The following is a 12,626-nucleotide window of genomic DNA, read 5'->3' as shown; positions in this document are numbered from 1 at the left end:
CCCTGTCTTGATTGCCTGTCACCCAGTCCCACTACCTTCGAGAAAGGAGGAAGAGAATGCTTCAGATTCAAATGAAAGAGAGAAGGCTTGTGCCTGGTTTTCCTTCCCTCACAATCATACACTTCAAAACCCGAAAAAAACTCGAGAGATATGTCGTGGCCTCGTGCGTCGAAAAACAAGGTTGAGTGTTGATATGCGTGGCACTCTCCTGGCTCTCTGCAGGCAGTTCGCTGTAAAGGCGGCAGCCTGCTGAGCGTAGAAGCTTTGTTCGCACGCATTTTGTGGGGAGTTCTCCATCTCACTGCTCTCCACGGCGTATCCTTCCATGGCCTTCGTACCGAGAAACAACACAGACGACGAGAGAAGATTTGTGACAGACGCAGGAACAAGCTGTGCATCAGGTGAAACCACAGCGACCGATCACCCTGCGCACCTTTAGGCATTCCCAGACAGATAGTTGAATATATGTATATATAATACCGGTGTAATCATTTGTCTCTCTCCATATATATGTATATACATACGTACATGTCTTAGCTGATGTAAATCTAAAGAAATACCTTCGTGTGGATGTTTAGATATCTTTTCATCTGCCTGCCTCTCGGCATAGGCATCGGTTTCGATCTCTGGATACATGACTGCCAGTGCATTTGTAATCGAGGAGACACGGGACAGTGGGAAAAAGAAGTACGTCGGTTTCCCAGACCCACACAGCCGAAGAGCGCTCCATGTAGGGAGAGAATTCCCGAAAAAATTGTACACACGTCTAGCCCGAGAAGAGAGGATAAACGTGGAACTGACCATGCATCTCCGCACGAGGAAGACATTTGCTGCATGTATTCTTAGCCAAGCACACGCCCCCAGCGATGCCGTCAAGGAGACGCGATCGTTGCAAGTACATACTCCCCGAGACAAAAAACATCACAAAAACAGACATATCCTCTCATAGGAAGCACGAAAGAGACACACGGCCACACCAATCCGCAGATTACATATATATATATATATATATAGAGAGAGAGAGAGAGAGAGAGAGGCAGATATCACCACGGCAGGTATATCGCTTGTGAGGTTACTACATGTAGAAGCCTACATATTTACATATATAGACATATACATCTACGTATTTATGGATGCATCCATACAGATAGATATATGTACCCCTAAATATTTATATATATCGGGAGAGAGAGATGTAGATCTACTTGAATGCATTTGCATGTGAACGATTCGGACTGTCAAGGGTGTGGCGGTGCTCGGGAGAGAAAAGCTTCTTTTTCTTGGTTAGAGACTGAGACGTGGAGCCGCATGAAAGAATTAAAGAGAACGCCTTTCGACGTTTTGATGTCTAGTGTCTAGACTCGCTTGTCGGGCTCTAAGGTCGGCGACTAGCGGGAACAAGCATGCATGCAAAAGCGCGTGGGAGACACCTTGGTCTGCTTTGCGTGCTGTAGCGCGGCTTTGTAGTTCGCAGTTCGAGATGCTACAAGAGCGCATCGCCGTTTTTGGATTTTCCCGCGGTCGAAGTCGCTCCTTCTTCGTGCCTCTGTGATGGACTCTCTCATGTTTCTTGAAAGCAACGAAACATTCTGTCCCTTTGCTTTTCCTCTGGGAATCGCTGCGCCCGCTGTGGCATTGCTCCTCTCTTTGTGTGACGCAGGCTGACTCACTTCTTTTTCCTTGTGGTTTCTGACCACCAGGAAGGTCTCGTTCCGGTGTGCCGTTTTCTTTAGAAAGAGGAAACGACTTGCTTATTCTGATATCGTGTCCAGCGGTGTTTTCAGGTCTCAAAGAGGGAAAAATCTTAGCTTTAGAGGTGAAGTCTGCTAGGCGCAGTTCGGCCGGTGTATGTACACACCGGGTTGAGGTGACCCGGGGGTCCAGCGAAATAGCCTTTTCCCCTGATCCGTGAATGGTGGAACAGACGAGGAAAAACTGAATCGTTCTCTTCTTTTCTCTCCCCTTCTTTCTTTTTTAGTACCAGAAGCAAGTTCGAGTTTCTTGTCTTCTCCCCCGTCCTTCTGCGCGTGGGGTCACCCCCTCCATTTTCTCCCGTGTCTCGCGTTCCACGTTTTCTCCCAACCGTCTTTTCCACCGACTACTACACTGTCTCTCCATCCTTCGCCCTCCTGCTGGTTCACCTCTGACCGCTGCATCTCTATCGGCATCTGCCTGGTCTGATTCTCTAGCCGTGCAACTTCCGCCTGGAATCAAATTCGAATGGCCTTTTTCGGTCTCTCGCGGTCTCCCCTTGTAGGCGACGAACAGGAAAGAGGAGAGAGGGAAGACAGAAACAAGAAGCAGGAACGAAAAGGGAATTAAACGGGGAAGAAAGGAAAGGAACGAAACCGGGAGGAAAACAGCTGGGAAGGGAGGAGAGAAGCCCGATTGTCAATGAAGAAATCTGCTGCTATGGCAGCCCTGGAAGGCCGCACTCTACTGACTGCCAGTGGGGCCCGAGAAGAAGGGGAGAAGGAGGGAGAAGATGGAGGGCGAGAAGAAGACGTGGGGAGGAACCCGAATCGAGGACGAGATGGAGACGCGGATGCTGTTCTGCCCATTTGTACTCGGGGAGGGCTACTTGCGGCGTCAGTGAACGGAATGGAGGAAAGACATCCAGGAGGGGAGGCAGAAGACAGGAAACGTCAACTGGACGCTCGGGAACGGGACACCCCAGGACGGCAAGGTGCAGGAGAAGCGAAAGGCGACGGCAGGAAGAGGGAAAGCCTGGATGCGCAGAGAGATACAAGCGTGCAGATCAGCGAATCAGAGGATTCGCCTGACGCTTCTGCCGCCCACATTGGTGTGACCGCCAGCAGGGGGTCGGGACGAGGCGACTCGGGTGTATGTACACCGCTTACACAGGCGGGACACGGTGGCACAGGCGACGGCGACGAATCCCCAGAAGAACGAGGAGGCCGGATAGACGCCGAAGAAGCCCTGGACGCAGCTGAGAGAACGCGGTTCTCCGGTGTACAGGCAAGGGAGAAGGAAAGAGACACGGGCGACACAAACGACGCAGGAGAGAAGTCACGACATTTCGTCTCACCTGGACTGACATCGGAAAAGCGACAGGAAGAGGGACGCGGGGCAGCAGACGTCGAACATGTCCTCGGAAGCAGGCGATCCCGGCACGAGATCTCTCCTCAGGTTTCCACGCCTCCTTCCTCGGGCCACACGTCTCTTCTCTCTTCGCCTTGTCCTTCGTCTTTGCCTTCTCTTTCTTCTTCGCCTTCCCCTTCTTCTTCGCCTTCTCTTTCTTCGTCCTCGCCCTCGTTACCCTGTCTTTCCTCTGCACATCCCGCCGCTGCTTCTTCTGGGAGCCTCTCAGGTGAAGACGTAAGTTGCAAACACTGCTCTCGCAAGACGCGAGAGACTCCACAGCAGTGTGTGCACCTCGGGCTTACGAATGCATGCACACGTCTCACTGATATTTGTATGCTGGCATACATTTATATGTATATGTGTATGAAGATGTATACGTTGTCATCTACATATATATCTATATATATCTATATATATACGTATATATATCTGTGTCGATCCGATGTGCCCAGACTGCCGATTAAACGACGTAGAGATGTTTGTAGAGTATCCAAACACAATGGACCACGTCGCCAGATAAGCGTTCACGCAAATATATGTGAAAGGGTTTTTTCCAGAGCCACGTAGCTCAGATATAAACTTCGGGTTTACCCCTAGAGCGAACTGTTTGTCTCTCTTGGCCGGCGGTGTGTCCGACCCGAGGGGCTTCTTGTCTTCGGACGCCTGGAGGAGGCATCTCCGTGCGTCGCCTCAGTTCCATCTCTCTTCCCTGAGAATCCTCCCAGAGAACGCACGTAACGTTTTTGTCTCCTCTCCGTCTGCGTTCGTGTTTCGTCTCGGATTTGTCTTGCATTCTCACCAGGCTTGAAGCCACAGCCTCTGGCGTGGTTTTCCACGCGTGGTGTTCACAGTGCATGCGCACCGGGCATCTGCACGTTACGATCGCCCTTTGTCTTTTTCTCAGTTCACGTTCTTTGTCTCTTCTTCTGCCTCCATTTCTCTTGGATTCGACATGCTTACGTTTTATGTGTTGTCTTCCCTTCTCTCTCCCTCTTTCTGTTCCTCGCCTTCTCTCTCGCTTCCTCGTTGTTTCGCTCTGTCTGGCTCTTTGTCGCCTTCTGTCTGTGTCTCTCCCTCATTTTTTCTCGTCCTCTCTTTTCCCCCTCTCTTTCTATTTTTCTTTCTCGATTGTCTTTTTCTCGCCTTCTCTTCGGCTTCCCAGGTGGCGCAGGTTGTCGAACGTCTGCGGAGAGAGAAGGCGGAGGCGACGGAGATTTTCGCGGAGACAGTTTCGCGCTACGACGAAGAAATCCGTTTCCTTAGAGCGCAGCTGGCTGCGTGTGGCGGGCCGCAGCGGGCGCCCCAGCCGCATGCGTCTTCGAAATCGGAGGGTTCCCTCCCTCGACACCGTTCTGCGTCTTCTTTCTCGTTTGTCTTCTCGTCCTTCCAATCGTCTGGGCGGTCCCCGGTAAGGGAACGAGAAAGACCGCGCACCGGCGACAGCTCCGCTCTCTTTCCCCGTTACGCGTCCTACGGGAGGCGGCGCCGGGACAAGAGCACCTCATCGCTCTCTTCACCGCCCTCTTCCTTGTCGCTTCCGGGTGTCTCTTCGAGCAGTCCACTTGCGTCTCTCGACGAGGCTGCCCCGTCCTCCGCGTTGTTGCGCATGTCAGGGGATGAAGGAAACGTACCGATTGCAGAGAAGCTCGTGGAAAGCGATCGTTCGCGGAGCCTCCCCAACGGGCCTCCAGCTGGGGAGACAGCTCTGCCTCCGCTGCCGATTTCCACAGGGGGCAACATCTTGCTCGAGAAGGGAGAAGAGAAGAAGGAAGATGGAGCCGGCGCAGGGAATGAGGCCGCATCGCATGCATCCCGGACCGGAATTCCCTTCTCCACCCTTACAGAGAAGACCCGATTTCCTTTCGCCTCTGGAATTCGGACAAGTGGAAGCAAAAGTGGGATCACAGCATTCGCGATATCGCCTCGACACGGCCAAGCGAATGTGGTCTCCGTAGCCTCGCCGTGGCGCGAGGAAGCAGCCTCAGCGGCCGCTCTCAGGTGTACATACACCGCAGAGGGTAGGGGTTTGGAGGAGGGTTGCCGTCCTGACGCAGTGGGAGGCGCCGCAGGCGCCTCACCCGAACGGAAAACTGGGGAGGGGCGCGGCGCAGGCGAGCTCCGGATAGAACCGCCGGAGTGTACAGACACCTCGCACGGCGGGCGGCTGAAGCAGTTGGGAGAGCGAAGACCCGGCAAGGACGAGTCCAGCCCGAAGGCGTCGCTGCATCGCGTGGCGAGCCGCATTGCGGCCACGAGTGTCGCAAAGAAACTCTATGGGATGGGCCGGCTCGCTTCCAGCCTGCACCACAGCTCCTCGCATGCGCCAGAGCCCAAGTCCTCCACGCCTTCCGCGTCTCCATCGTTCTTAGCGGCGGCGGGATTCGCGCTGGGGACGGAGAAGGAAGAGTCGCCCTTCAGCGTAGGCAGCACGAACTCGTACACGCCTCTCCCTGCCAATGCCCCTGTCGAGACAGGCGCCTGCACGGCGTCCGTGGAAGCCCCTGGAGAGGCAACGGGGACTCCGGCTTCGGCAACCTCGACACGACAGGACGTGGCCAGCTCTTCGAGGTTTTTTCAAGATGGTGTCTCCGCGGCGGCGGCGTCGCGAAACCCGCTCGCAGAGGCGGCGCGTGCAGAGGCGTGCGGAGAAGCGGAAAGAGCCCGGACAGAAGAGGCAGAAGAGAGGCCTGTTCCTGCTCCCGAGACGGGAGAGGCCGCCGACAAAGAGGACTCCGTGTTCTCGCGGTCTGCCGTCTCGAAGAAAGACAGGCGAATCTCGCTCGGAGCCGGCTTCGCTCGGTTCGCGAGTGGCGCGGTGGCCACTGCCCCAGCCGGCCCGCCGCTGGCTCGGAGTCAAACAAGCACCGCGGCGCTCACCAGTGGAGAGAAAGCCGACAGCAGTGTAAGCATGGGCGTGAGTCGATCTTGGCGAGCGCTCCTCTTCAGCCGAGACAAGACCTCAACGCACTCTTCCTCTTCTTCCTCTTCTTCTTCCTCTTCTTCTTCCTCTTCTTCTTCCTCTTCGTTGGCATCGTTTGCTTCTTCCTCTGTTTTGTCCTCGCGTGGAGGGACGTCGGGGGGGAAGGGGCGCGAGAAGCGCGAGGAGGGCCTTGGCGCCTCGACGGGTCGGGAAACAGGCCAGCTGTACCTGCCGAGCAGCCTTCGCTTCCGCAGCAAAGGCGCGAAGGAGAGTCGCCTCGCGGCGGCGACTGCGCGACGGCCCGCCGTGGACGCCGTGGATCCGAGCGTGCTGTCGGCGGCCACGTGGATTGACGTGATCCTTCCCGACTGGAACAGCCAGCGGGGGTCCGCGCTCTTCTCCCGGCTCCTCCATGCAGGCGTCCCGACGGAAGTTCGCGGCGAAGTGTGGAAGAAGGCGGTTGGAGACCAGCTGCTGATCACCCCCCGGCTCTATGAGATTCTCCTCAGCCGCGTGCAACACGTGCGGAGCTACCTCGTACGCACGAACCGCCGCTATCGAGACCGGATCGCCGAAACCATGAGGACCGACGAAGAGAGAGATCAAGAAGAGCGAGATCAGGAAGCGCGAAAAGAGAAGACCGAGAAGGAAAAGAACGAGGGAGACGCGCGTGGACGCGACAGAGACGCCGGGGCGCCGACGGAGAAGGCGGGAGAGGAGGGAAATGGCAGGCGAAGCCGGGAGTGCTGTCCATGCTGCCGACACGGGGCAGCGAGAGAGAGCCCGGGCGAGAGAGAAGAGAGCACACGCAGTCCCGTGGCACGCAGGTTGCCTTCGCGAAGCGACCAAGACAACCCAAAGCTCCACGTGGACGGCCCGGCTAGTAAGAATCGACCCTCGTCTGTTTCGGGGTCCGAAGAAACGCGCTCGGCTTCCCTCGCTCCACAGACGTGCTGTTGCTGCTGCGTAACCTGCGGAGGGTGCAAGCTCTCGGCGTCGGAGCCCGTGTCGGCCTCCGCCGCGCCTGCGTCTTTCTCCACATGCCCGTGCGGATTCTTCAACTGGGAACCTGGCGTCTTCTCCGCCTTCCAAACCATCGCGATGGACCTCCACCGCACGCTGCCTCGCCTCGGCGCGTGTCGGACGCGCGTTTCGCGCCCTGCTCGGGAAGAGAACAGACGCGGAGGTGTCGAGACACCTGAAGCACTTGCTGGCAAGACGGAAAACCAGCCCGGCCGCGAAGGCGGAAAAACTGAGCGTGGCGAGGAGACAGAGGCGCGGGAGACAATGGAAAGCGAGGCAGAGGTGGAGAAGGAGTCAATGGAGACAGAAGTGAAGGCGGAAGAGATGGTAGAGACGAGGGGAGAAACGAATCGAGAGGTGGGCGGCGCAGGAGAGAACGCCCCCGGAGACGAGGTACAAGGAGACCAGGGGAAGGCGAGACGGATAGGGGAGAGTCGAAACGAGGAGCGAACCGGGACGGAAAACGACGAAGATGGTAACAGCAAAGAAGAAGGACAAACATTGAACTTGGCGACTAGTGAGAGCCGCCCCGTCGCGGGGGTGTCTGGGAAAGAGGAATACATCGAAGAGGCGAAAGAGGAAGATGCGGCTTCACTCCAAAAAGGCAACGACCGACAGTCTGCAAAGAAGCCATCACAAGAAGAAGACAGAGAGGACACCAGGGAGAGATTTGCCGGCTCCGTGCGCAGAGGCTCACCCTCAAAATCAAATTTCGTTACTGTCCAACGACCAGGCTATTGTAATCCGCCTTCTTCGTCCTCTTCTTCTTCCTCTTCTTCTTCTTCCTCTTCTTCTTCCTCTTCTTCCTCCTCTTGTTCTTCTTCCTCCTCTTCTTCGTCCTTCTCTTCCTCGTCTGCCTCTTCTTCGCGATCAAGATCGAAGTCGAGAGAGCGCGTCGACACGCAGGCAGTGCAGCCGCTTCCGTTCTGCGTCCCGGCGAGCCACATGATGTACGAGTATCTGCGCTGCGTGTTGGAGGCTTACGCGGTGTTTCGGCCGGATGTCGGCTACGTCCAGGGCATGGCGTATCTCGCTGGCGCGTTCCTGCTCTACATGGATGAGTATTCCACCTTTGTCTGTCTGAGCAACCTGCTGGTAAGCAAAAGGGGCGACCGTCGCGCAGAAGAGCGGAAAGAGGTGTGCAAAACCGAGAGTCCAGAACGCGATTTCGTTTCCATCAGAAAAAGGGCTTCTTCCCCCACATGTTTCCGCGTCCGCCTTCGGCGCCGCGTTTCCCACCTCCAGTCGCTTCTCCTGGCCTCCCGCGTGTTGGCGGCGCCTCTCTCCGGGCCCGCGCGCGCGTTCTCGCTGTCTTCGCGATGTTCCCGTGCATGCTGGCTCGCTTTGTTGCCTCGCAGCTCAGGAAGTCGCTGCATGCGTTCTACACCTTTGACATGGCAGTCGTGGGGCTGTACTTTCGAACTTTCGACGCACTTCTCGCCGAGAAACTCCCCAGAACTGCTGCACATTTTGAGGCCTTGGGCATCAGCAGCGACATGTTCCTCATCGAGTGGATGTACACCCTGTTCACGAGGTGAGCGGCCAGTTTTGGTTTCGCAGTGTTTCGGTCGATTGTCAGAGCAAAAGCGAAAATGCCTCTCTCTAGAGGAAATTGCTTTGTGGGGGTGAGAGGTGGGGCCACGAGCGTGCGCCGCCTCGGGACACGCATCCATGTCGCCCGTTTGCGCTTCCAGGTAGCGCCTTCTCTTCGCTTCTTCTCGTCTCGCGGAAACGTTACGTCTTTCCCTTTTTTTTCTGTTTTTGCGCGCGGGGGTTGTCAGGTGTTTGCCGTTTGAACTCGTCAGTCGCGTCTGGGACTTCTTCCTCGTTGAGGGCGACATCGTCCTCTTCCAGGCTTCTCTCGCGATTCTCGCCTACTTCCAAGACGAGCTGCTCAGCGGCAGCCTGGACGAGTGCATGGCTGTCTTGTCTTCTTCGACGACAACGCACTTCCAGGCGATGGAGGTGAGCCGCGCGTCTCCTTTGTACTCTCTCTCGCGATCTCTCCGTGGCTTTCCTTTTGACTCCGGTGGATCGAAAGGTCTCGCTTCGCTTTCCGTTCGCCACCCTCCCGTTTCCTCAAATGGCTCTTTCGATCTCCTGCCTCTTGGCTCCTTTTGTCGCGTCCCTTCTCTCTGGGCTTTTCATTCGCGCCCGCGTGTCCCCGTTGTATATGCTACTTAGCATGCGCTCTCCGCTGCTCCGAAAACTTTTCCAGGCTCTCCGACGCGAGCTTCGGCTCGCCCCCATAACTGCTTCCATCTTCACAGTCGCTGCGACTCTTCTACCGTTCTGAGTCTGCGTCTCTTACCTGCCGTCTTTCTCGGTCATCTCGGTTACGCAACGGTCTCCAGGCACAACCATTGGTGACTCCAGAAGGGGTGGCGGCGCGGCGATTGTGTTGTTCTTTCCCGAATTTGGCGTTCTCTCTGGCGAGCCTGTTGTCGATTTCTTGCGAAATAAGAGCCTTGCGCTCTGCGCTGTGCCCCCCCCTGTCCCGTGCGGTTTGGTTCTTTCCACGTTTCTCAGCACTGTCGTCGTGTTTGTTTCGCCCGCAGATCCTTCTCCTTTCTGTGTAGTTTTCCATGTTGCCCGGAATAAATGGATCGGGCCGTGTGATTGATGTCTCTCTGTCCTTCAGATGGAGCGTTTCTTCTCGTGCTTCCACGGCCTCGCCTTGACTCAAGAGCAACTTCAGTCAACCATGGAAACGGTAGCAGCAGCGCTCTCCCGCCAGCGTCACAAAAAGCAATCTTCTCGCGTGGCGCCTGCGCCCCCAAAATCTTCTTTCAACTGCACCCACGCGGCTTCTTCCCCCGTTGGTGATTCCTCCTCTTCTTCTAGCTCTTCTTCCTCGTCTTCGTCCTCTTGTTCTAACTCATCTTCTAGCTCTGCGTCGTCCTCTTCTTCCTCTTCTTCTGGGTCTTCTTCCTCCTCTTCTACTAGCTCTTCTTCCTCGTCTTCGTCCTCTTGTTCTAACTCATCTTCTAGCTCTGCGTCGTCCTCTTCTTCCTCTTCTTCTGGGTCTTCTTCCTCCTCTTCTTCTAGCTCTTCTTCCTCGTCTTCGTCCTCTTGTTCTAACTCATCTTCTAGCTCTGCGTCGTCCTCTTCTTCCTCTTCTTCTGGGTCTTCTTCCTCCTCTTCTTCTAGCTCTTCTTCCTCGTCTTCGTCCTCTTGTTCTAACTCATCTTCTAGCTCTGCGTCGTCCTCTTCTTCCTCTTCTTCTGGGTCTTCTTCCTCCTCTTCTTCTAGCTCTTCTTCCTCGTCTTCGTCCTCTTGTTCTAACTCATCTTCTAGCTCTGCGTCGTCCTCTTCTTCCTCTTCTTCTGGGTCTTCTTCCTCCTCTTCTTCTAGCTCTTCTTCCTCGTCTTCGTCCTCTTGTTCTCCCTCTTCTTCTTCCTCTGCTCCTGGCACTTCTTTTTCCTCCTCTTATCCCTCTTGTTCCTCTGCTTCTCCCACGGTACCGGCGGCAGGAGTGCTTGCATGCAGTGCTGGCTCGGCGGCTGGGGAATCCGAGGTCCACGCGGGAAAAGAATGTCGAGAGGGAAGAGAAAGAGAAGATGAGTCAGGAGAAGAGCGAGACCTTGAACGTGTTGAAAACGGAGAGAGGGGTTTTTGAGCAGGGGCGAAGTATGCAAGCAAGCACAGCGGCGGGAGACGGCGAGACGTTGAAAAGAGTTGCACTGTGGCATGGGGCACTGCTCTGGTACGTGGCAGGTGCGTGGTGGGCGGCGGAAGCAGGCTGCTTGCAAGACAAAAATCAGGAGAGAGCGCATTCGTCAACGACGAAGCGATCAAGGAGAAAGGGAGGCAAAAGCCGAGAAAGAGCAGTGGGGTGGCATCTGTCTTTTCAGATTCCAAGCGCACAAGTCAGCTGCAGAGTGAGGAGACGAGAAGCAGGAATGGTGGCGACGCTCCGGCGGGACAAACTAAACTGTTGGAAGCTTGAATGACAGATTCAGGGTTTTTGAAAGCGATATGTGCGAGGCGGGGTGCTGCGCGTTTCTTGGTTCTGTCGTTGCAGGCCATTCACGATTGCTCGGACCACAGTTTTTTCACACTGGCTCTGGCTCGACTTGTCTGCTGAAGGAAAGGTCCACCAGTGTTTTTTATATCTCGCTATCCATTCCAAATGCCTCGAAGGGAGAATGTAAAAGTGCAGTTATTTAGCGGTGCCTACTCTGGTGGCGTGTTGAGTCTGGGGTACAAAAGGAAGAAGGCGTTGTGAAGGGTCGGGGTAAAATGGGTGATTCAGAAACTTATCCTTCATTTTGTGCCTGTTTTTTTCGTGGTGAAAAGGACGTCTCAGGGGCCTTAGAGTTCCTCATCTGCTGCGGCTTCCAGGGGTATCTATCTCTCTCTCTCTCTCTCTCTCTCTCTCTCTATATATATATATATATATATATATATATGTTGGTATATATATGCATGCATGCTGCTGTATTGGGAGGTCCGTTAATATGCATTTGTGCATGGAGGTATCTGTGGATGTTTCCATGTCCGTAATACAGCTGTGTACCTACGTGTGTATTTATGGATATGTATGCGTGGATGCACGTGCATGGATTTGCTTGGCGACAGAGGTGAGGGGAACTGTCGTTAGCTTGTGCGGTTTTGTGCATCCTGGGTGAAGACGTTTCATTCTCCCTGCTCCGGTCTAGATGCGGTTAGCCTGTGTCTCTCTGGAGGGTAGAAAAGGCACTCTTCTTTTTTGCAGCCCACGCGGAACCCTGCGGTCTGTGGGACGGTGAAGCATCCAGTGAAGTATTTTCCTTTTTTATGTCGAGAGAAGACTCTTGTTGTTGGGTGTGAAAGCCAGAACATTCGGGGGGCTTCTGTTCTCCGCGTTTCGGCGGTCAAAGTGTAAACAGCGGAAGACGCCGGATGAAACGGAGAGACACCGCAACATTTTTCTAGTCTTTTAAGATAATCTGACACACATTCACACACGGATCGTCGGACGTGTAAATGCTCTACAGGGATTTTCTTTCCCACCTTACAATCGTGCGAAAATGTGGAGCGGATTTGTGCATCCACTTGCGTGTATTGCGACACCTTTTTTAGAGATTCTCGCTTGCACAGGCTGTTCCTCGAAAAAATCAAAGAGGCAGCACGAACTCCAGGATGTGATGTGCATCCGTGGGACTCGCCTCGCTTTCCCTTTTTCGGCTGACCAGTCTCACTGTGAAACGCAGAAAATTATACACGAGGGCTTATTCGGATATCCCCGACCTGAAAGTGAACAATACATATCATCAAGATACTCCCTACACAATTCTCACCCATTCATATATATATATATATATATATTTTGAGACATACTTCCTAGTATTTAAATATATATATATATATAATCGGCATGCATGTTTTGGATATCTACTCATCAGCATGGTAGTATAGGCGCATACACATATATTTGTCTCTACATCTTGCTGCATACGTGTGTGTGTGTGTGTGTCAATTTATACGCTTACAGAAATATATATATATATATATATAGATAAATAAATATGTATGTATACAAAGTTTATTGCTTCGAGAGAGTATTAGTACTTTGTGGAGCTCGCACCTTGAGGTT

At 54.3% G+C, this 12,626-nt stretch overlaps 1 protein-coding gene across 1 annotated transcript; it reads left to right on the top strand.

Moving 5' to 3' along the window:
* Positions 1–2,394: 2,394 nt before the first annotated feature.
* Positions 2,395–9,344, top strand: NCLIV_005240 (the record flags this gene model as incomplete). Its single annotated transcript, XM_003880034.1, has 5 exons — positions 2,395–3,339; positions 4,268–8,143; positions 8,407–8,582; positions 8,830–9,013; positions 9,267–9,344. The coding sequence occupies 5 exons, from the start codon at positions 2,395–2,397 to the stop codon at positions 9,342–9,344; spliced, it is 5,259 nt and encodes a 1,752-aa protein (XP_003880083.1).
* Positions 9,345–12,626: the final 3,282 nt, after the last annotated feature.

The sequence above is a fragment of the Neospora caninum genome, chromosome II (genome assembly GCF_000208865.1).
Source record: "Neospora caninum Liverpool complete genome, chromosome II".
Lineage (NCBI taxonomy): Eukaryota > Apicomplexa > Conoidasida > Eucoccidiorida > Sarcocystidae > Neospora > Neospora caninum.
Note: the sequence above shows the minus strand (reverse complement) of the source record. Positions and strands in the feature narration are given on the sequence as shown.